This window comes from Pecten maximus, chromosome 10, assembly GCF_902652985.1.
Source record: "Pecten maximus chromosome 10, xPecMax1.1, whole genome shotgun sequence".
NCBI lineage: Eukaryota > Metazoa > Mollusca > Bivalvia > Pectinida > Pectinidae > Pecten > Pecten maximus.
In genome coordinates, this window is record NC_047024.1 from 4,577,046 (window position 1) to 4,601,896 (window position 24,851).

A 24,851-nucleotide genomic window follows, 5' to 3' on the forward strand; every position below is an offset into this window, starting at 1 on the left:
CAGAACTTACAATATCCAGGTAGACTTGACAGGCGTCCATTGTGGTCAGTAAGTCTACAACATGGTCCTTGAAAATAAAAGATATTTTCTACCTTAACACTATGAATATGTTATCAATTTCAAAAGCAAAATATGAAATAAAATCTTGAAATGAGAATGAGAAATTTGTGTGAAAGGCAAATGTGTACAGATTGTTTGGATTCTTCCAACAGATTTTATTACAAAGAAAACTATGTGAAGGTGGAAAAAAACATTTCAACATCTATTTGGTTTTTCTGGTAATAAAACATGTACACATGCCATCATTTAAATGCTACATAAATAGAATCTGGTTTCTATGGCAACTAGGATCCATCCAAAAGGATTCAGATTCTTTATTTGAAATATGCTATGATTTAGATTTCATCAACATTTCAAGTCATCTAGATAATGCAGTTTTAACAATTTCTTATGTATTCCTGACTGAAGGTAAAATTCACTAATTCCGAACCCATCTTGACTGAGATGACTAACCTTGAAGTCCATGATGTCGACAAAGGTGAAGTAGTAGAGGTGTAGAGACTTACACACATCGTTCTTGATGGAGTTTATAGGCAGCAACTACAACACACATATTATACTACTCACTGTCTACTGGTCATAAAACATGTATACATATTAAATCAGTCTTGATGGAGTTTATAGGCAGCAACTACAACACACATATTATACTACTCACTGTCTACTGGTCATAAAACATGTATACATATTAAATCAGAAATTAACAAACACAAATTGGCTTGTACGTACTATATTCGACCTTGACCCATTTGTACCTTAGAAATAAAAGTTATACAGAATACACAGACTGTTCAAAATGACTAAATTGTTGCCTTTTTTAACTTCATATTAAATGAAATCTATCCATTCAGTCTCTCTATTAAAATTTCCATATTTAGCCATCATACAGATCCCTGTATCTTCAATCCTCCACCCCTACCTCCTCACTAGACGTTGACTACCACTACAATGTAAATGTGATCAGACCAACAGCCATGTTGTTATAAATTGATATTTCCCCTTTATACGTACTGCGCTGGCTTTGGCGTCCGGATTGGGGAACCTCCTTAGTAAGTGTTTAAAAGCAGCCTCCAGGTTTTTGTCCGACAGGAAAGCTGGCTTGTTTTCTGCACTTCCCAACATCTACATACAGATCAGAGATGATTGTTAAAACAAAATGTGTCTTCTTAATAATCTACAGCTCAGAACTTATGTACTTTCTAAACTCCAGTATAGATAATCCTTGATTTATCTATCACACTCACCTTTTCATGCACTAATTTATGGTACAAAAAGCGTATATCTTCACACTGTTATCAGTCTTAACCGAGAATAGCATATTATGTTTGTGAATATTTTGGACCCAAAGCAAAATAACTTTCTACAACTCTCCAGTCACCAATTGACGACTGATCGATCACTTAACATAGAAAACTCCTAAATTTACTGCTGTAAAAATAATGCCCTTACGATTTTATAAAATCTCTTAAGTTATTATTTATTTCAATTTAATAATTCCAACTTTAATGTAAAAACTTTTATTAAAAACAGTGTAACTCCCATGGTTATCAGCCAAACAATAACAACTCCAAGGTGAAATCTCACACTGTCAATAATACATAATTAACGTACCGCTCCAGGGTAATGATTTGTATGTGATAGTTATAACATGTTCTTCAATATAAGGTAAAGCAGGAGTCCCTCTATATACTATTGTTGAGATTATTTGGCTGATATAAACATGAGAAATGTCACAAAGCACATAACCATGCACCACACACAACGATAGACAACAGTATATCTTATCATTACCTACGTGTGAACTAAATAAAATGATTTTGAAAATAATATCTTTAATTTAAAACATGAACTAATTGTGAGAGTTTATAATGTTGATCCACACAGTGTAATTACATAGGCATAACCTGACCCCCTGTATCATAGACACTATTATAACTATACATTCAGAAAAATATAACTAATTCTCAGAAAAAAAAAGAAATTAATTCTCTTGCACAACATTATACTGTTAAATAAATTAATATAATTTATATGAGTAACACATGATGATGCAAATATATCCATAATATCAGTCGACTGTGAAGAAAATAGATACTAAATAAAACATGCTAAAACTGTCATTAGAATGATTGCCACGCCGGGCATCAGAGGAAAACAAAGAAATTCATTTTTTATAGATCTCTGTTTATGTATTTAATAGTGTTGAAGGAAATAACTGATCATAAAGAAGTAGAAAATCCTTCTATTTCACATACTCTAGGTTCATACACCTGTGATATCGCTCCAACTGCCCCCACCATTAACTGGTTTGTGTCGCCATTACATATATGTAAAATACTGTAGATATTCCCCTGAAGAGTGGCACGATGAAGCCACGAAAGTATGAATTATGAAGAGTTATGAAATAAAGAAATCCTCCACTGGTTGCACTTTGAAATATGTCACACCATAGCCTGTACCAGCTAGATTCACATAGTCTGGGTTACAGAGTAGCATTTAATACAAATGTTCAGTAGAATGATGACAGAGAGAATATAGCTTAAGGTATTGTTCTATAAAGTCATTGACTGTTTGTGATTCGATTTATTGTAAAGAAACTTTATACTGATGTAGTGTTAATGATGTAATGAACACTCGCTGACATTTAAAACTGGGGATTGGTCTCTCTTAGTAGAACAGAGGTCGTCATAATGCACAAGATAGACCAGCACACTCCCCCTAAATCATCCCCACTGTTTTACCTCAAGGTAACCATGTAATGGTTAAGCTACCCTGAAATCATCCCCACTGTTGTACCTCAAGGTAACCATGTAAAGGTTAAGCTACCCTTAAATCATCCCCACTGTTTTACCTCAAGGTAACCATGTAATGGTTAAGCTACCCTTAAATCATCCCCACTGTTTCACCTCAAGGTAACCATGTAATGGTTAAGCTACCCTGAAATCATCCCGACTGTTGTACCTCAAGGTAACCATGTAATGGTTGAGCTACCCTTAAATCATCCCCACTGTTTTACCTCAAGGTAACCATGTAATGGTTAAGCTACCCTTAAATCATCCCATCCCCACTGTTTCACCTCAAGGTAACCATGTAATGGTTAAGCTACCCTGAAATCATCCCGACTGTTGTACCTCAAGGTAACCATGTAATGGTTGAGCTACCCTTAAATCATTCCCACTGTTTTACCTCAAGGTAACCATGTAATGGTTAAGCTACCCTGAAATCATCCCGACTGTTGTACCTCAAGGTAACCATGTAATGGTTGAGCTACCCTTAAATCATCCCCACTGTTTTACCTCAAGGTAACCATGTAATGGTTGAGCTACCCTTAAATCATCCCCACTGTTTTACCTCAAGGTAACCATGTAAAGTTTAAGCTACCCTTAAATCATCCCCACTGTTTTACCTCATGGTAACCATGTAAAGGTTAAGCTACCATAATGAAATACCAGTAAAAAGTGATTGTGCCTTTAAAAATATCAGTGAAAATGACAAAATACATATTAAGCATAACCATTTTAAAATACATATTAAGCATAACCATTTTAACTTGATTTAAAATTTAAAGGGATAACAAAAATATGCAGTTTTTAACAAAATAACATGCATGCATACAAATAAACAACATCTCAATATTTTGTACATGTATACAAAATGAAATTAGAAATCTCACATGTAGAGAATGCGACAACAAACAGGTTCACTATAACAAGGGGGTGTGGTTGGATTGCATGCATTCCACGACACACGCCTTCTATACTTACAGACATCTGGAGGCCGAGATAAAATACACGTAATAACAGTCAGTACAGGTAATTACAGTAAAATCAATCATGGAATCTTAACTGATGGACGAGTTTGAATCCATGAAAAATATGATGTTTCAAATTGTTTTCTTATTTGTTTTTAACTTATATATAAAGATTCTTTCTAATGTCTTAATTGATTTGAAGATAAGTTTATTATTAGAATAAAATTATAAGTGAATGATATATATGATGAATGGAGATGTCCTGAAATGACGACATGATTTTCTTCAGTTCAGATGGAATTACAAGGTACCAATATAAACAATGATATATTGTGTAAACACACAGATGTACATGTGTATGTGTCCAGTCAAGTCCTGTAATGATTGTCTTACCAAACAACCTAACATTGCCCTGTATCTACCGGTTTGTTTATCGGGGGTGTATCCTCCAAGGTATTATGTATACAAGTATAGCTGTTTAAGTGCTGTACAATTAACAGTTCACAAACATTACAAGTCATGTGGACATAACACAGGAAATTCATTATGACACTTGAAGCATACATGCTATTTAATTACTAGGATACTGCTAGATACGGCTAATCTAAATCTATCATTAATTAACAATGGATCTGACAAACTACATATAATCATACACTGTCCTCCAACAATCACATTGTTTGGACTTGTTGGTGAATAAGCCCATAAGAAAATTGATACTGTTGCAGTTTCCGGATGTTTATTATAATGTCTGTAAAAAAAACAAATATTTCCTAAAACTTCCCACCTTCATGGAGCTAAATATGTACAGGGAGGAGTCAACTCTGTTGAAAGAGGGACTTAATTACCAAAATCTTTATAATGTTTTAAATCTTTTTTATCTTTTTTTAAATAATTAGATTGCAATAGTTTCAATTTTCTTCCTGAATTATTACATTGCATCAAGTCACAGTGACGTTGCAACTTTTTTTCAGAGTGCAGGTATATACATTGTGTACTAGTATCCCAGTTTGACTTTTACACATAAACAGTACACTGTAACATAAGTGAACTAAGTTAATCAAGCACTGTCTTTGTCATACGTAAATAAAATCATAAGTTTTGTCATACATATCTGCACTGGCATCGGTCATAAATATGCATATCACATATCCACTGTGTCACATGTCACATACACTTTGCCACATATACACTGTCACATGCCACATATACACTGTGTCATGTCACATATACACTGTGTCACACATCAAAAATACACTGTGTCACACATCACATATACTATTTCACACGTCACAAATACACTGTGTCACACATCACATATACTATTTCACACGTCACAAATACACTGTGTCACACATCACATATACTATTTCACACATCACATATACACTGTGTCACATATACACTACTTTATTTCATATATTTATTGTTCTAGCTATTGGACTATGCAACTGAAATGCCCATATCCATGAGCTGTCACAGCACTACTAAAACACTACATTTACTTTCATGATCAGCTAGTCACAGATCACAAACTCTTTACAAATACTTTATTGATGAGTACCATGTAAAGCCATTGATTCATGCTGTTGTCATACATATAATATTTCCCATCTTGGAACATCAATGAGAGAGTTTTGTTAAATAATCAAGTCTCAGAAAGCTACATCTATAGACCTTCTTTCAACCTCAAAGTATTTCAAGCTGTACTTTCTGTTGGCCTTATTGGATCTTAAAATTCATCAACAATAGGGAAATTTTACTAATGATTCAAGTCAAAGTTAAAGGTCCAAAACTGAGTCTCTTTCCCATATGAGGAGGGTTGGCAGGTATGCATGATGATAATTAGTTTTGCTAATTAATTTAATTTCTGCAAGTATTTGTAGGCGTACTATTTTCTACAAAGGCAGCCACTATAGTGTTGGGATTAAGATAACTGTAGTCTCAATTTAAGGGGACTTCTTAGGACCTGTCTGACCATATTATGCACTTCGTGTAGCCCTTTGGTGCTCGGCACAATTATGTGTTAACTAATTATAAATGCCTGTCCTGTGAATGCAAGGACTCGTGTCAAACGTCATCATGTGAGAGGTTTGATTGGGTGAGAGTGTTGCACAGACTTTTTGTCCCATTCACTGCACATATCATTCCCGTCCCCGCCTCCCAATTCATTCTACACCATGCCATCGGACAGTTCAGACAACTAGCCCTGGTAAGTCTGTCTTCATATAAATTGATATAAATGTAACTTTTGATATATCTACTATGCATAATTGTACTGGTGGTCGAGTAGTGTTGTGTAAATAAACTGTATGTTCCGGTCAATGTACTATGTCCATGTTTTATGTGTTGTAGGTCTAAATATAAAATACCTCAAATCTAAAGCCTGGTGTTTTTTATCAATATCGACCACCAAGGGTTACATTAGGATAGACGTATGTAGGCATGCATGTTTTGATCAGCTGATGTGAATGAATTACCAGTGTATGAAATTAACATCAGACACAGATCTAGACTATATACATGTGTCATGACTCCAACCACACAAAACTTGTGTATGTGCCGATATCTATACAGAGGTACATCATGCTCTATTAGCCATGTCATTTGGTTTTCAAATGTTTATTGGTCAGAATGACCAATTATTCTCACAAATTTGATTACGGTGGTTATTTTGACCATGATGGTAAAAAAACCAGCATACCAATCACAATAACAGGACGAGACGACCTTGTACCATGACACATATTGAGCATAGCGGTATAATCATATCATGATATTTCTATCAAAACATGTGCATATTTTGTAATTATTACCGGTATCGAAAAAATACCATCTTGGTCCCACACACCTAAATATCATACTGGTTGGGGTATTTACCAAAATGGTTTTGGACTTATACTGAAATGGGATCAAACAGGGCTTAAATTGGCATTATTTTAAGAGAATGGACTCATATATTCTTCAAAGCAGAATATTAGGGGTTTATTTCATCACAACGTTTTAAGTACGTGATTCGCTGCCCAAATTCCTGTGCAGTTTAATTACTTAAATGGACGATAATGGACTTGAAATTGTCATTTTTCAAGAGAATGGATCTAATGTTTAAATTATTGTTTTATCTTACCTACAAGCATTTTTAAATTAGAATTTTCATCAAATTACCCGATTCACGGCCCAAATTTCGATTATGATGAACTACCAAAATGAAGGCAAGTTAACCTTAAATTGTCATTATTTGTAGAGTATTGGCCCAATTTTTAAGTAATATAAATCAAGTGACAAGTCTCGAGAATCACTATAATGATTATCATCTGACAAATACTAAGATATATCAGTATAGTACATACTGTATAAATGCTCCAAGATCAAGCATACTTGGAATACACTGTTAAGCTACAAAACAATCCATCAATGTGAAAGATTATATGTGATTGCGAGGCCGTGTGTTCTGTCATTTCATCAAAACATCAGCAACCAAAACAAAGCCACACCTTCTTTATGTTGTAAATGCGTGTAAGCATCCCCCGGCCCCTGTCAGTCAGGACCGTCAGCTTCTCAGCAAGCTTTTGCTGACTAGGAATCAATGCTCTCGACATGATGGCCAGCTGAGGCGACAACAACACACAATTCTAGAAGTAGGCTGTCAGTAAAGGTATCACTCGGCCTCCATCTTTGCTTTCTACTTCCTCACTCAGAACGAGACTTGTTCCTATTTCCGGTTTTCTATAGTATAGTCTGTTTCTGTTTTCGATAAAAAGTAATCGCATCTGAGGCTAAAATGTGTTTCAAAAAAGTGTCGAAGCAACTGATATTCGACATTTCAACAACTTTTCGTTATCAATCAAAATCAATCTTAATGACATCTAAGATATTATCACCATGGGTTTAGTACATGCAACGTTATATAACATCAATTTACTGCCACGGACAATGATAAATTACACATAAAACCGCGATAGTGACAATTTAAAAAAATTAAATTATCGTAATAACGAACATACATAACAGATATATGTCTACGAAGAAGGAATTAATACGTTGATAACTTTTAATTTGACTTATCCTATTGTAATAGAACAAAAAAATATGTTTGAATCTAAATTAACAAATATACTGTAATTTCTCACAAAGGGAATATAATATTAAAAGATAAAAGACTTTTTGCAGTTTTGTACATAAGATGGTAAACTATTCCATATGTAAGGACCTTGGTAGGTACTGTAAAAGATCTTTTGAATATATTTGTTTTAAAAGATGGCATGTAAAATACATTCTGTATTGATGATCTGGTAGTTGTTTGAAGTTCGGATGACAGCTTAAAGTTATTCAAGTAATCTGGGGACTTTATAACATCAGAATAGAGTTGTTGTATAAAATCCGTTTTTAAAAGTAAGCCATTTGAGTTTTTTCTAAACATATCTGTTGATGGTGTATAAAAATCACATTTTAAGATAATCCTTGCAGCGAGTTTTTTTAATTTTTTGAATTTTAGCAATGTGATTTTGTGAAGCATTTCCCCATATGGTAGAACAGTAGTCGAAATGGGGATTAATGAAACAATTGTAGTAAGTCAGACAAGATGATTCGGCAAGAAAAGATCGAATACGTCACATTTGGAAAATTTGGTAAGATAAGTTTTTTGACGTTTCTGCAAATTGTTTGTCCCACGTTAGACCATCGTCTTTGGTAATTCCGAGAAGTTTTTCTTGTTTCACATTTTCTATTGTTACATCGTTTATTGAGACAGGGAGCTGTTCGGTTTGTTTAGATTTGCGTTGAGATGTTCCAATTAGCATAACTTTAGTTTTTTTTCTGTATTCACACACATTTTGTTTACACCACACCAATTTTGAATAGATCTAGTCTCATCATTTAGATTTTGATTAGTGTTCACAACTGATTTGCCTTGTGCATGGGCGGCTGTCATCCGCATACATGTTCACTGTTGATACTCATGGGCGGCTGTGTCATCCGCATACATGTTCACTGTTGATACTCAAGGTATATCATTCAGGTTCATTCCCACTCAGCCAACATGTTGTTTTTGCTATATAAACATGACCTGAGTTTACCTGTGTAAAATAGGATATGTTGGCTGAGTGGGAAGACACCATCATTCACATATAAGATAAACATTATAGCGGCCCGAGTATTGAGCCCTGGGGGACACCGACTGTGAGGGGTTGGTGTCACTTTGAGAATTTTTGAAATTAACGGTTTGAAAACGGTCATTGATGTAACTTCTGAAATATGCCATGGTGTTTTTTGAACAGCCATACAATCTTAATTTGGAAAGTAACATGTTGTTATCAACAAGGTCAAAACTCCATTAATTCGGGTTATGGTTAACCAAACTCATTGCATAGCGAAGACACCGATCCGTCATATTGACCCGATGTACACTGTATATATACATGTATGTTCATTTTGCGTTGTTGTCTCCATTCCTCTAGGATGTAGACCATCAAACAGATAATGACAATATGACGTTATTTGGCGCCATTTTGATTTACGTTTATTGCACGTCGATTTTAAAAGATTATGTTTTCAAATTATTACGCCTTTTATAAAGAAACACATTGATTAAAACTGTAATACCGGTATCGTCCGACTCCATCCATATGAAACCGCCCGACTCCAACCATGTATAACCGGTCTCGTACGACTCCATCCATGTATAACCATCCGAGTCCATCCACATATAACCGGTCTCGCCCGACTCCATCCATGTATAACCGGTCTCGTCCGACTCCATCCATGTATAACCAGTCTCACCCGACTCCATCCATGTATAACCGGTCTCGTCCGACTCCAACCATGTATAACCGGTCTCGTCCGACTCCATCCACATATAACCGGTCTCGTCCGACTCCATCCATATATAACCGGTCTCGTCCGACTCCATCCACATATAACCGGTCTCGCCCGACTCCATCCATATATAACCAGTCTCGCCCGACTCCATCCACGTATAACCGGTCTCGTCCGACTCCATCCATGTATAACCGGTCTCGTCCGACTCCATCCATGTATAACCGGTCTCGCCCGACTCCATCCGTGTATAACCGGTCTCGCCCGACTCCATCCATGTATAACCGGTCTCGCCCGACTCCATCCATGTATAACCGGTCTCGCCCGACTCCATCCATGTATAACCGGTCTCGCCCGACTCCATCCATGTATAACCGGTCTCGTCCGACTCCATCCATGTATAACCGGTCTCGTCCGACTCCATCCATGTATAACCGATTTCGCCCGACTCCATCTATGTATAACGGGACTCGTCCGACTCCATCCGTGTATAACCGGTCTCGCCCGACTCCATCCGTGTATAACCGGTCTCGTCCGACTCCATCCATGTATAACCGGTCTCGTCCGACTCCATCCGTGTATAACCGGTCTCGCCCGACTCCGTCCATGTATAACCGGTCTCGTCCGACTCCATCCATATATAACCGGTCTCGTCCGACTCCATCCGTGTATAACCGGTCTCGCCCGACTCCATCCATGTATAACCGGTCTCGCCCGACTCCATCCATGTATAATCGGTCTCGCCCGACTCCATCCATGTATAACCGGTCTCGTCCGACTCCATCCATGTATAACCGGTCTCGCCCGACTCCATCCATGTATAATCGGTCTCGCCCGACTCCATCCGTGTATAACCGGACTCGCCCGACTCCATCCGTGTATAACCGGTCTCGCCCGACTCCATCCATGTATAATCGGTCTCGCCCGACTCCATCCGTGTATAACCGGACTCGCCCGACTCCATCCGTGTATAACCGGTCTCGTCCGACTCCATCCATGTATAACGGGACTCGTCCGACTCCATCCGTGTATAACCGGTCTCGCCCGACTCCATCCATGTATAACCGGTCTCGTCCGACTCCATCCATGTATAACGGGACTCGTCCGACTCCATCCGTGTATAACCGGTCTCGCCCGACTCCATCCGTGTATAACCGGTCTCGTCCGACTCCATCCATATATAACCGGTCTCGTCCGACTCCATCCGTGTATAACCGGTCTCGCCCGACTCCGTCCATGTATAACCGGTCTCGTCCGACTCCATCCATATATAACCGGTCTCGTCCGACTCCATCCATATATAACCGGTCTCGCCCGACTCCATCCATGTATAATCGGTCTCACCCGACTCCATCCATGTATAACCGGTCTCGCCCGACTCCATCCATGTATAACCGGTCTCGCCCGACTCCATCCATGTATAATCGGTCTCGCCCGACTCCATCCATGTATAACCGGTCTCGTCCGACTCCATCCATGTATAACCGGTCTCGTCCGACTCCATCCATGTATAATCGGTCTCGCCCGACTCCATCCGTGTATAACCGGACTCGCCCGACTCCATCCGTGTATAACCGGTCTCGTCCGACTCCATCCATGTATAACGGGACTCGTCCGACTCCATCCATGTATCATACGATCCTAGTGCCCTAAAACTAAGTGTATATTCATTTCGTCGTAGTTCTTCTTGTAAGTCTACGTGGTGTAGTTGACAGACAATGGAACGACAGTTTAGGGTATATTTAGGACAAATTGACCGTGTTAAATATCGAACTGTTGCATACAGTATTTGTATTTTAATTAGTACAAACAGATCGAGTTACTTTCTTGCTAAATTTAGAGTAAATGAGAGTACGTCAGTTTTCGTGATCCAGACAAGGTCAGAGCAAACAGACTAGTCATACTTAAATATAACATGGAATAGTTTTCAGATTTAAACTCACGCCACACTGAAAGGTTTGAAGGGTTGGCAAGACGTTCTAATCAGCCATATCTAGCTTTCTATACAAGTGTCGCTTCTCAATATATGTGTTGTTTCTTAATAGAAGTGTTTGCTCATCCATAGGAAAGTTGTGTGGATTTCGTATACAAACTAAATTTAACCCCCGAAACAAGGAAACTAAGGAAATAACAGGTGTTCGTACCATAGAGGAATAGCGGAGACAATGCCGGTCGTTACGTGTTGCGTGAATTTCTGTGCTGTGGGTATCCCGCTGATCGTTAGTTCGTTTGTGATGGTGTTTGCCTTTGTCTTACACCTGTGTGGAGCTGTATCACCAACGTGGTTCGACTTCACGTATTCCGGCACCTCGTCTGGGACCAGTGGTTACCAGGGACTGTGGGGACACTGTACCATCGTCAGTAACAATGTATGTTGTGGTACCGTCAGCAACTACTACAGCACAAGCGGAGGTGTCCCAGGTAAATTTGTCAAATAGCAGCAACAAAGGTGTCCCAGGTAAATCGGATATGTTATAAAGGAGGGTTCCAGAAAAATTAGTCTCATTTACTTTGTCTCAGAGGTTATAACGGAGGGTCCCAGGTAAATTTGTCTCATTTACCTTGTCTCAGAGGTTATAACGGAGGGTCCCAGGTAAATTTGTCTTATAGCAGTAACAGAGATGTCCGAGGAAAATCATATAAGCTATAATGGAGGATTCCAGAGAAACTTGTCTCATAGCAGCAGAGGTGTCCCAGGTAAATTGGATACGTTATAAAGGAGGGTTCCAGATGAATATGACTTATAGGCAGGTAAAATCTCATAGAAACAACGGAGGTGTCCCATATATTTTGGGTAGGTTATAACGGAGATTTACCGGGTAACCTTGTCTGATAGGTTATAACGGAGGGTCCCAGGTAACATTGTCTGATAGGTTATAACGCAGGGTCCCAGGTAATCTTGTATGATAGGTTATAACGGAGGGTCCCAGGTAACCTTGTCTGATAGGTTATAACGGAGGGTCCCAGGTAACCTTGTCTGATAGGTCATAACGGAGGGTCCCAGGTAACATTGTCTGATAGGTTATAACGGAGGGTCCCAGGTAATATTGTCTGATAGGTTATAACGGAGGGTCTGAGGTAACATTGTCTGATAGGTTATAACGGAGGGTCCCAGGTAACCTTGTCTGATAGGTCATAATGGAGGGTCTCAGGTAACCATGTCTGATAGGTTATAACGGAGGGTCCCAGGTAATCTTGTCTGATAGGTTATAACGGATGGTCCCAGGTAACCTTGTCTGATAGGTCATAATGGAGGGTCTCAGGTAACCATGTCTGATAGGTTATAACGGAGGGTCCCAGGTAATCTTGTCTGATAGGTTATAACGGAGGGTCCCAGGTAATCTTGTCCGATAGGTCATAACGGAGGGTCCCAGGTAACATTGTCTGATAGGTTATAACGGAGGTCCCAGGTAACATTGTCTGATAGGTTATAACGGAGGGTCTGAGGTAACATTGTCTGATAGGCTATAACGGAGGGTCCCAGGTAATATTATCTGATAGGTTATAACGGAGGGTCCCAGGTAATATTGTCTGATAGGTTATAACGGAGGTCCCAGGTAATATTGTCTGATAGGTTATAACGGAGGGTCCCAGGTAACATTGTCTGATAGGTTATAATGGAGGGTCCCAGGTAACCTTGTCTGATAGGTTATAACGGAGGGTCCCAGGTAACATTGTCTGATAGGTCATAACGGAGGGTCCCAGGTAACATTGTCTGATAGGTCATAACGGAGGGTCCCAGGTAACATTGTCTGATAGGTTATAACGGAGGGTCCCAGGTAACATTGTCTGATAGGTTATAACAGAGGGTCCCAGGTTACATTGTTCCAGAGGTTAAAGGTAATCTTGTTTGGTAGGTCATAACGGTGGGTTTATATATAATCTTGTTTGGTAGGTCATAACGGAGTGTTCTATATAATCTTGTTTGGTAGGTTATCGGAACGGTGGGTTCTATATAATCTTGTTTGGTAGGTCATAACGGAGTGTTCTATATAATCTTGTTTGGTAGGTCATAACGGAGTGTTCTATATAATCTTGTTTGGTAGGTCATAACGAAGGGTTCTATATAATCTTGTTTGGTAGGTCATAACGGAGGGTTCTATATAATCTTGTTTGGTAGGTCATAACGGAGGGTTCTATATAATCTTGTTTGGTAGGTCATAACAAAGGATTCTATATAATCTTGTTTGGTAGGTCATAACGGAGGGTTCTATATAATCTTGTTTGGTAGGTCATAGCGGTGGGTTCTATATAATCTTGTTTGGTAGGTCATAGCGGTGGGTTCTATATAATCTTGTTTGGTAGGTCATAACGAAGGGTTCTATATAATCTTGTTTGGTAGGTCATAACGGTGGGTTCTATATAATCTTGTTTGGTAGGTCATAGCGGTACGTGGGTTCCATATAATCTTGTTTGGTAGGTCATAACGGAGGGTTCTATATAATCTTGTTTGGTAGGTCATAACGGAGGGTTTTATATAATCTTGTTTGGTAGGTCATAACGGTGGGTTCTATATAATCTTGTTGGGAAGGTCATAACGGTGGGTTCTATATAATCTTGTTGGGAAGGTCATAACGGTGGGTTCTATATAATCTTGTTGGGAAGGTCATAACGGTGGGTTCTATATAATCTTGTTTGGTAGGTCATAGCGGTGGGTTCTATATAATCTTGTTTGGTAGGTCATAACGGTGGGTTCTATATAATCTTGTTTGGTAGGTCATAACGGTGGGTTCTATATAATCTTGTTGGGAAGGTCATAACGGTGGGTTCTATATAATCTTGTTGGGAAGGTCATAACGGTGGGTTCTATATAATCTTGTTGGGAAGGTCATAACGGTGGGTTCTATATAATCTTGTTTGGTAGGTCATAGCGGTGGGTTCTATATAATCTTGTTTGGTAGGTCATAACGGAGGGTTCTATATAATCTTGTTTGGTAGGTCATAACGGTGGGTTCTATATAATCTTGTTTGGTAGGTCATAACGGAGGGTTCTATATAATCTTGTTTGGTAGGTCATAACGGTGGGTTCTATATAATCTTGTTTGGTAGGTCATAACGAAGGAATCTATATAATCTTGTTTGGTAGGTCATAACGGAGGGTTCTATATAATCTTGTTTGGTAGGTCATAACGGTGGGTTCTATATAATCTTGTTTGGTAGGTCATAGCGGAGGGTTCTATATAATCTTGTTTGGTAGGTCATAACAGAGGGTTCTATATAATCTTGTTTGGTAGGTCATAACGGAGAGTTCTATATAATCTTGTTTGGTAGGTCATAACAGAGGGTTCTATATAATCTTGTTTGGTATGTCATAACAAAGGGTTCTATATAATCTTGTTTGGTAGGTCATAACGGAGAGTTCTATATAATCTTGTTTGGTAGGTCATAACGGTGGGTTCTATATAATCTTGTTTGGTAGGTCATAACAGAGGGTTCTATATAATCTTGTTTGGTAGGTCATAACAGAGGGTTCTATATAATCTTGTTTGGTAGGTCATAGCGGAGGGTTCTATATAATCTTGTTTGGTAGGTCATAACGGAGGGTTCTATATAATCTTGTTTGGTAGGTCATAACGGAGGATTCTATATAATCTTGTTTGGTAGGTCATAACGGAGGATTCTATATAATCTTGTTTGGTAGGTCATAACGGAGGATTCTATATAATCTTGTTTGGTAGGTCATAACGGAGAGTTCTATATAATCTTGTTTGGTAGGTCATAGCGGAGGGTTCTATATAATCTTGTTTGGTAGGTCATAACGGAGAGTTCTATATAATCTTGTTTGGTAGGTCATAACGGAGGGTTCTATATAATCTTGTTTGGTAGGTCATAACGGAGGATTCTATATAATCTTGTTTGGTAGGTCATAACGGTGGGTTCTATATAATCTTGTTTGGTAGGTCATAACGGAGGGTTCTATATAATCTTGTTTGGTAGGTCATAGCGGAGGGTTCTATATAATCTTGTTTGGTAGGTCATAGCGGAGGGTTCTATATAATTTTGTTTGGTAGGTTATAACGAAGGGTTCTATATAATCTTGTTTGGTAGGTCATAACGGTGGGTTCTATATAATCTTGTCGGGTATGTCATAACTGAGGGTTCTATATAATCTTGTTTGGTAGGTCACAACGGTGGGTTCTATATAATCTTGTCTGGTAGGTCATAACGGTGGGTTCTATATAATCTTGTTTGGTAGGTCATAGCGGTGGGTTCTATATAATCTTGTTTGGTAGGTCATAGGGGAGGGTTCTATATAATCTTGTTTGGTAGGTCATAACGGAGGGTTCTATATAATCTTGTTTGGTATGTCATAACAGAGGGTTCTATATAATCTTGTTTGGTATGTCATAACGGTGGGTTCTATATAATCTTGCTTGGTATGTCATAACGAAGGGTTCTATATAATCTTGTTTGGTAGGTCATAACGGAGGGTTCTATATAATCTTGTTTGGTAGGTCATAACGGAGGGTTCTATATAATCTTGTTTGGTAGGTCATAACGGAGTGTTCTATATAATCTTGTTTTGTAGGTCATAGCGGAGTGTTCTATATAATCTTGTTTGGTAGGTCATAACGGAGGGTTCTATATAATCTTGTTTTGTAGGTCATAACAGAGGGTTCTATATAATCTTGTTTGGTAGGTCATAGCGAAGGGTTCTATGTAATCGTGTTTGGTAGGTCATAACGGTGGGTTCTATATAATCTTGTTTGGAAGGTCATAACGAAGGGTTCTATATAATCTTGTTTGGTAGGTCATAACGGAGGGTTCTATATAATCTTGTTTGGTAGGTCATAGCGGAGGGTTCTATATAATCTTGTTTGGTAGGTCATAACAGAGGGTTTCATATAATCTTGTTTGGTAGGTCATAACAGAGGGTTCTATATAATCTTGTTTGGTAGGTCATAACGGTGGGTTCTATATAATCTTGTCTGGTAGGTCATAACGGAGGGTTCTATATAATCTTGTTTGGTAGGTCATTACGAAGGGTTCTATATAATATTGTTTGGTAGGTCATAGCGGAGTGTTCTATATAATCTTGTTTGGTATGTCATAGCGGAGGGTTCTATATAATCTTGGTTGGTAGGTCATAACGGTGGGTTCTATATAATCTTGTTTGGTAGGTCATAGTGGTGGGTTCTATATATTCTTGTTTGGTATGTCATAACGAAGGGTTCTATATTATCTTGTTTGGTAGGTCATAACAGTGGGTTCTATATAATCTTGTTTGGTAGGTCATAACGGAGGGTTCTGTATAATCTTGTTTGGTAGGTCATAACGGTGGGTTCTATATAATCTTGTCTGGTAGGTCATAACGGAGTGTTCTGTATAATCTTGTTTGGTAGGTCATAACGGAGTGTTCTATATAATCTTGTTTGGTAGGTCATAACGAAGGGTTCTATATAATCTTGTTTGGTAGGTCATAGCGGTGGGTTCTATATAATCTTGTTTGGTAGGTCATAACGGTGGGTTCTATATAATCTTGTCTGGTAGGTCATAACGGAGGGTTCTATATAATCTTGTTTGGTAGGTCATAACAGAGGGTTCTATATAATCTTGTTTGGTAGGTCATAACGGAGGGTTCTATATAATCTTGTTTGGTAGGTCATAACGCAGGGTTCTATATAATCTTGTTTGGTAGGTCATAACGGTGGGTTCTATATAATCTGGTTTGGTAGATCATAACGGAGGGTTCTATATAATCTTGTTTGGTAGGTCATAACGGAGTGTTCTGTATAATCTTGTTTGGTAGGTCATAACGGAGTGTTCTATATAATCTTGTTTGGTAGGTCATAACGAAGGGTTCTATATAATCTTGTTTGGTAGGTCATAGCGGTGGGTTCTATATAATCTTGTTTGGTAGGTCATAACGGAGGGTTCTATATAATCTTGTTTGGTAGGTCATAGCGGAGGGTTCTATATAATCTTGTTTGGTAAGTCATAACGGAGGGTTCTATATAATCTTGTTTGGTAGGTCATAACGGTGGGTTCTATATAATCTTGTTTGGTAGGTCATAACGGTGGGTTCTATATAATCTTGTTTGGTAGGTCATAACGGTGGGTTCTATATAATCTTGTTTGGTAGGTCATAACGGAGGGTTCTATATAATCTTGTCGGGTATGTCATAACGGTGGGTTCTATATAATCATCTCGGGTAGGTCATAACGAAGGGTTTGATGTAATATTGTCGAACGGAAGATCACATGTTAACTGATATTTTTATCTATGACGAATTGTCTATGTTCTTTTATAAGTTGTAACGGAGTGATTAAAGGTATACTTTTTACTATATTAGAATGTCACCAGGTAATGAATGCTTTGGAAGTAGTAATGTAATACACTTTCATGTAACGGATTATTGTCGTAATGTGTATCAAGTTTCAGACTGGCTGACGACGACCCAGTACATGGTCGCCATATCATTGTGTCCCATGTTTCAGAATGGCTGACGACGACCCAGTACATGGTCGCTATATCACTGTGTCCCATGTTTTAGACTGACTGACGGCCACCCGGTACATGGTCGCTATATCACTGTGTGTCCCATGTTTCAGAATGGCTGACGACGACCCAGTACATGGTCGCTATATTACTGTGTCCCATGTTTCAGACTGGCTGACGGCGACCCAGTACATGGTCGCTATATCACTGTGTGTCCCATGTTTCAGACTGACTGACGGCGACCCAGTACATGGTCGCTATATCACTGTGTGTCTCATGTTTCAGACTGACTGACGGCGACCCAGTACATGGTCGCTATATCATTGTGTCCCATGTTTCAGACTGGCTGACGGCGACCCAATACATGGTCGCTATATCATTGTGTCCCATGTTTCAGAATGGCTGACGGCGACCCAGTACATGGTCGCTATATCACTGTGTCCCATGTTTTAGACTGACTGACGGCCACCCGGTACATGGTCGCTATATCACTGTGTGTCCCATGTTTCAGAATGGCTGACGACGACCCAGTACATGGTCGCTATATTACTGTGTCCCATGTTTCAGACTGGCTGACGGCGACCCAGTACATGGTCGCTATATCACTGTGTGTCCCATGTTTCAGACTGACTGACGGCGACCCAGTACATGGTCGCTATATCACTGTGTGTCTCATGTTTCAGACTGACTGACGGCGACCCAGTACATGGTCGCTATATCATTGTGTCCCATGTTTCAGACTGGCTGACGGCGACCCAATACATGGTCGCTATATCATTGTGTCCCATGTTTCAGAATGGCTGACGGCGACCCAGTACATGGTCGCTATATCACTGTGTCCTATGTTTTAGACTGGCTGACGGCCACCCAGTACATGGTCGCTATATCACTGTGTCCCATGTTTCAGACTGACTGACGGCGACCCAGTACATGGTCGCTATATCACTGTGTGTCTCATGTTTCAGACTGGCTGACGGCCACCCAGTACATGGTCGCTATATCACTGGTTTGCGGCGTTGCCTCTATAGTCCTGGTTTTTGTTGCTTCCTGCTGTGCCTCCAAGACGATCGCTGTCCCGGCTGTAGTGACTGCTATCCTGACAAGTAGGTTACCGTTTTATTTGTTCACATCTTTACAATATATTTAAGGAAAAAATCTTAATTAGCCATCAGCTATGTTCTTCAATAAACAGTTTGTGAAACTTGAACCAGCAGGGGCGATTCGTTTGTCGTCAGTAAATATTTAACTATACAGAAGCTTAAATATTTACCTTGTGTATATAAAACAGATGTAGTACGTCCCGTCATAATATATTCCACTAAAGGGCGTTTTGGGGTACTAAGGGTCCCTTAGGAAGACCTCTACCAGTATGTTATAAAAATATATGTATACCTAGGTATAGATATTTCAGTAACTGTTTAATGCATTGAGTAAAACAACCGATCCAAAGGATGTTAACAGCATATTGTGTTGTGTTGTATGTGTACTGTGTTGTGTTGTATGTGTACTGTGTTGTGTTTAAGGTGTACTGTGTTGTGATGTAGGTGTACTGTGTTGTGTTGTGTTGTAGGCATACTGTGTTGTGTTGTAGGCATACTGTGTTGTGTTGTAGGCATACTGTGTTGTTTAGTTGTACTGTGTTGTGTTGTATGTGTACTGTGGTGTGTTGTAGGCGTACTGTGTTATGGTGTAGGTGTACTGTGTTGTGTTGTATGTGTATTGTGTTGTGTTATAGGTATTCTGTGTTGTGTTGTAGGTGTACTGTGTTGTGTTGTAGGTGTACTGTGTTGTGATGTAGGTGTACTGTGTTGTAGGTATTCTGTGTTGTTAAGGTGTTATGTGTTGTGTTATAGGTGTACTGTGTTGTGTTGTATGTGTACTGTGTTGTGTTGGGTTGTATGTGTACTGTGTTGTGTTGTATATGTACGGTTGTGCTGTAGGTGTACTGTGTTGTGTTGTAGGTGTACTGTTTTGTGTTGTAGGTGTACTGTGTTGTGTTGTAGGTGTACTGTGTTATGTTGTATGTGTACTGTGTTGTGTTGTAGGTTATTGTGTTGTGATGTAGGTGTAATGTGTTGTGTTGTAGGCGTACTGTGTTGTGATGTAGGTGTACTGTGTTGTGATGTAGGTGTACTGTGTTGTGTTGTAGGTGTACTGTGTTGTGTTGTAGGCGTACTGTATTGTGATGTAGGTGTATTGTGTTGTGTTGTACGTGTACTGTGTTATAGGTGTACTGTGTTGTGTTGTAGGTGTATTGTGTTGTGTTGTACGTGTACTGTGTTGTGTTGTAGGTATACTGTGTTGTGTTTAAGGTGTACTAGGTTGTGTTGTAGGTGTACTGTGTTGTGTTGTTAGTGTACTGTGTTGTGTTGTTAGTGTACTGTGTTGTGTTGTAGGTGTACTGTGTTGTGTTGTAGGTGTATTGTGTTGTGTTATAGGTGTACTGTGTTGTGTTGTATGTGTACTGTGTTGTGTTGTAGGTGTACTGTGTTGTGTTGTATGTGTACTGTGTTGTGATGTAGGTGCACTGTGTTGTGTTGTATGTGTACTGTGGTGTGTTGTATGTGTACTGTGTTGTGATGTAGGTGTACTGTGTTGTGTTGTATGTGTACTGTGTTGTGATGTAGGTGTAATGTGTTGTGATTTAGGTGTACTGTGTTGTGTTGTGTTGTAGGTGTACTGTGTTGTGTTGTAGGTGTACTGTGTTGTAGGTATTATGTGTTGTTTAGGTGTACTGTGTTGTGTTGTATGTGTACTGTGTTGTGTTGTAGGTGTACCGTGTTGTGTTGTACGTGTACTGTGTTGTGTTATAGGTGTACTGTGTTGTGTTGTAGGTGAACTGTGTTGTGTTGTAGATTTACTGTGTTATGTTGTAGGTATACTGTGTTGTGTTGTATGTGTACTGTGTTGTGTTGGGTTGTATGTGTACTGTGTTGTGTTGTATATGTACGGTTGTGTTGTAGGTGTACTGTGTTGTAGTTGTATTGTTATGTTGTAGGATACTGTGTTGTTTAGGTGTACTGTGTTGTGTTGTACTGTGTTGTGTTGTAGGTGTACTGTGTTGTGTTGTAGGTGTACTGTGTTGTGTTGTAGGTGTACTGTGGTGTGTTGTAGGTGTACTGTGTTGTGTTGTAGGTGTACTGTATTGTGTTGTAGGTGTACTGTGTTGTGTTGTAGGTGTACTGTGGTGTGTTGTAGGTGTACTGTGTTGTGTTGTAGGCGTACTGTGTTGTGGGGTAGGTGTACTGTGTTGTGTTATAGGTGTACTGTGTTGTGTTGTAGGTGTACTGTGTTGTAGGTATTCTGTGTTGTTAAGGTGTTATGTGTTGTGTTATAGGTGTACTGTGTTGTGTTGTATGTGTACTGTGTTGTGTTGTGCTGTATGTGTACTGTGGTGTGTTGTATGTGTACTGTGTTGTGTTGTATGTGTACTGTGTTGTGTTGTTTAGGTGTATTGTGTTGTGTTGTAGGTGTACTGTGTTGTGGTGTAGGTGTACTGTGTTGTGTTGTAGGCGTACTGTGTTGTGGTGTAGGTGTACTGTGTTGTGTTATAGGTGTACTGTGTTGTGTTGTAGGTGCACTGTGTTGTGATGTAGGTGTACTGTGTTGTGTTGTAGGTGTACTGTGTTGTGATGTAGGTGTACTGTGTTGTAGGTATTCTGTGTTGTTAAGGTGTTATGTGTTGTGTTATAGGTGTACTGTGTTGTGTTGTATGTGTAGTGTTGTGTTGGGTTGTATGTGTACTGTGTTGTGTTGTATATGTACGGTTGTGCTGTAGGCGTTCTGTGTTGTGTTGTAGGTGTACTGTGTTGTTAAGGTGTTATGTGTTGTGTTATATGTGTACTGTGTTGTGTTGTATGTGTACTGTGTTGTGTTGTAGGTGTACTGTGTTGTGATGTAGGTGTACTGTGTTGTGTTGTAGTTGTACTGTGTTGTGTTGTTTAGGTGTACTGTGTTGTGATGTAGGTGAACTGTGTTGTGATGTAGGTGAACTGTGTTGTGATGTAGGTGTACTTTGTTGTGTTGTAGGTGTACTGTGTTGTGTTGTAGGTGTATTGTGTTGTGTTGTAGGTGTATTGTGTTGTGATGTAGGTGAACTGTGTTGTGTTGTAGGTGTACTGTGTTGTGTTGTAGGTGTATTGTGTTGTGTTGTAGGTGTATTGTGTTGTGATGTAGGTGAACTGTGTTGTGGTGTAGGTGTACTTTGTTGTGGTGTAGGTGTACTGTGTTGTGTTGTAGGTGTATTGTGTTGTGTTGTAGGTGTACTGTGTTGTGTTGTAGGTGTATTGTGTTGTGATGTAGGTGAACTGTGTTGTGTTGTAGGTGTACTGTGTTGTGTTGTAGGTGTATTGTGTTGTGGTGTAGGTGTACTGTGTTGTGATGTAGGTGAACTGTGTTGTGGTGTAGGTATACTGTGTTGTGATGTAGGTGAACTGTGTTGTGATGTAGGTGTACTTTGTTGTGTTGTAGGTGTACTGTGTTGTGTTGTAGGTGTATTGTGTTGTGTTGTAGGTGTATTGTGTTGTGTTGTAGGTGTATTGTGTTGTGTTGTAGGTGTACTGCATTGTGTTGTAATGTACTGATTTGTGTTGTAGGTGTTTTATTAGGTGCTGCTGTGATCACATTTGGATCCGCCGTGTCGTCGGAGAGCTGGACAACTCGATCTGACTATAACTTTGGGTTTTATTTCATCATCTTCTCTATGATCGGGTACACAGGCTGTGCCGTTCTCATCATAGTCGGCATCTGTACTGCAACTGCCCTCACAGCCGGTAAGTACATATACCCACCACTTCCTTTAAATCTGGTTATTATGTATACCCATCACAGCCCTCACAGACGCTAAATATATATACACCCACCACTTCCCTTAAATCTGGTAAGTATATATACACCCACCGCTGCCCTCACAGCTGGTAAGTATATATACACCCACCACTTCCCTCACAGCCAGTAAGTATCATACACCCACCGCTGCCCTCACAGCTGGTAAGTATACATATACCCACCACTTCCCTTAAATCTGGTAAGTATATATACAACCACCACTGCCCTCACAGCCGGTAAGTATATACATACAACCACCGCTGCCCTCACAGATGTTAAGTGTACATAAACCAACACTGCCCTCACAGTGAGTAAGTATATATACAACCATCACTGCCCTCACAGTGAGTAAGTATACATACAACCACCGCTGCCCTCACAGATGTTAAGTGTACATAAACCAACACTGCCCTCACAGTGAGTAAGTATATATACAACCATCACTGCCCTCACAGTGAGTAAGTATACATACAACCACCGCTGCCCTCACAGATGTTAAGTGTACATAAACCAACACTGCCCTCACAGTCAGTAAGTATATATACAACCATCACTGCCCTCACAGTCAGTAAGTATATACAACCATCACTGCCCTCACAGTCAGTAAGTATATATACAACCATCACTGCCCTCACAGTCAGTAAGTATATATACAACCATCACTGCCCTCACAGTCAGTAAGTATATATACAACCATCACTGCCCTCACAGTCAGTAAGTATATATACAACCATCACTGCCCTCACAGTCAGTAAGTATATACACCTACTACTACCTTCACAGCTCTAACATTTACCACAGAGGATCAAATAGTAGTTCTACAGAAATATACTTATACAGGCCATATGGGTGGGAATTGGTGTAACATTAAGTCTTTGATCCGAGTGGGAAAAAACAACCAAACCAGTAAGTGTAAACAGACAGATCTTTTTTTGACTAGTTCCACTACGCTGAGATCACTTATGATTTATCATTACATTTCAGTTGTACCTGGACCTTTGTAACGCAACAAAGCACAGATCTTCCCTTGCAAGGCCGTCCTAGAAGTAGCCTGCTTAATCGCACTCCTATACAAGGTCCATAGGAGGAAGAGAGTTTGTAGAACACAATATGCTTATAAATTCATCCATATATCATAATGATTATTCAATCACTAACAATTACTAGTAATGGTATTTATGTCACAGGATAGAGCAGAGAAACTTAACTGACCTTTGAATTCACATCTGGTCTGGAACCACCTTTTGTATGTATATGTACTTTAATTTATTCACCAATGTTCACTGCACCAGAAATGATCATGGAAGATATGTACATCATTGCAAAGAGTATATTAGGTCTATGAAGATATATAGTTATCACTGGCTTTATCTTTAATGAATTACTTTGTTCAGAAGATTAACTCTACCAAGGTAACAGATAATTACCTGGGTACATGTATATATCATTGTTATATTTATTATTTATTCAATCTTTTAATCTACAATGTTGTACACTCAATAATTCCAATGCTTCTCATTTAAATGTGGTATGTTGTAATGCATGATGGGAAATAAAATATTGCCTGGAGTTTCATGGTTCCATGTTATTTAATCAATACTGGTAGTGAAATGTGTTGACATCGGTTCCTTTTTTCTGTAAAACTCGTTCATGATCAGTAGTTAACATGGAACTTTTCCGTGTAAAAATCTTCAAACATTACAATTTACAACCCTTCTTCCACATGCCAACAATCAAATTCAGTGAATCAAAACTTGGTTCCTCTCTGATGACTATCTCTCCTTCCGAATCAGATGTACAATGAAAGAACAGGACAAGGATGAAATACTGAGTGGATAAATATAGAGTAGTATTTCTATCTTCTTGCTGTAGTGAACTTAAGTTTGCATTACACTAATATTCTAATGCAGTAACCAGTTTACTTTATGTAATGGAAGAGACAAGATTATTTTTCATGTG

At 39.1% G+C, this 24,851-nt stretch overlaps 2 protein-coding genes across 21 annotated transcripts in view; one reads left to right on the plus strand and one right to left on the minus strand.

Annotated features, from left to right (window-relative positions):
- The window catches only part of LOC117336465 (membrane-associated protein Hem-like), a 74,446-nt gene extending 66,951 nt beyond the window's left edge, over positions 1-7,495 (minus strand). For 17 of the 20 annotated variants that reach the window (XM_033897005.1, XM_033897016.1, XM_033897003.1 and 14 more), the window contains exons 1-5: positions 7,306-7,495; positions 3,825-3,830; positions 1,072-1,182; positions 514-600; positions 11-67 (exon numbers count right to left, since the gene is read on the minus strand). In XM_033897005.1, coding sequence (XP_033752896.1) covers positions 11-67; positions 514-600; positions 1,072-1,182; positions 3,825-3,830; positions 7,306-7,410 — 366 coding nt within the window. In that variant the 5' untranslated portion in view covers positions 7,411-7,495. The remainder of the gene's footprint in view (positions 1-10; positions 68-513; positions 601-1,071; positions 1,183-3,824; positions 3,831-7,305) is intronic. The other 3 variants (XM_033897015.1, XM_033897014.1, XM_033896997.1) reach the window with 1 other exon arrangement.
- Positions 7,496-11,378: 3,883 nt separating this feature from the next.
- LOC117335864 lies at positions 11,379-24,617 on the plus strand. Its single transcript, XM_033896117.1, has 4 exons — positions 11,379-12,046; positions 19,031-19,168; positions 22,661-22,837; positions 23,877-24,617. The coding sequence occupies exons 1-4, from the start codon at positions 11,791-11,793 to the stop codon at positions 23,894-23,896; spliced, it is 591 nt and encodes a 196-aa protein (XP_033752008.1). The 5' UTR covers positions 11,379-11,790; the 3' UTR covers positions 23,897-24,617.
- Positions 24,618-24,851: the final 234 nt, after the last annotated feature.

Coding starts and splice junctions, on each gene's coding strand:
- LOC117335864 (XM_033896117.1), top strand. CDS start 11,791: ATGCCGGTCGTTACGTGTTGCGTGAATTTCTGTGCTGTGGGTATCCCG. Junction 19,169..22,660: donor AGTGACTGCTATCCTGACAA/GTAGGTTACCGT, acceptor TTTGTGTTGTAG/GTGTTTTATTAGGTGCTGCT. Junction 22,838..23,876: donor TGCAACTGCCCTCACAGCCG/GTAAGTACATAT, acceptor ATTACATTTCAG/TTGTACCTGGACCTTTGTAA.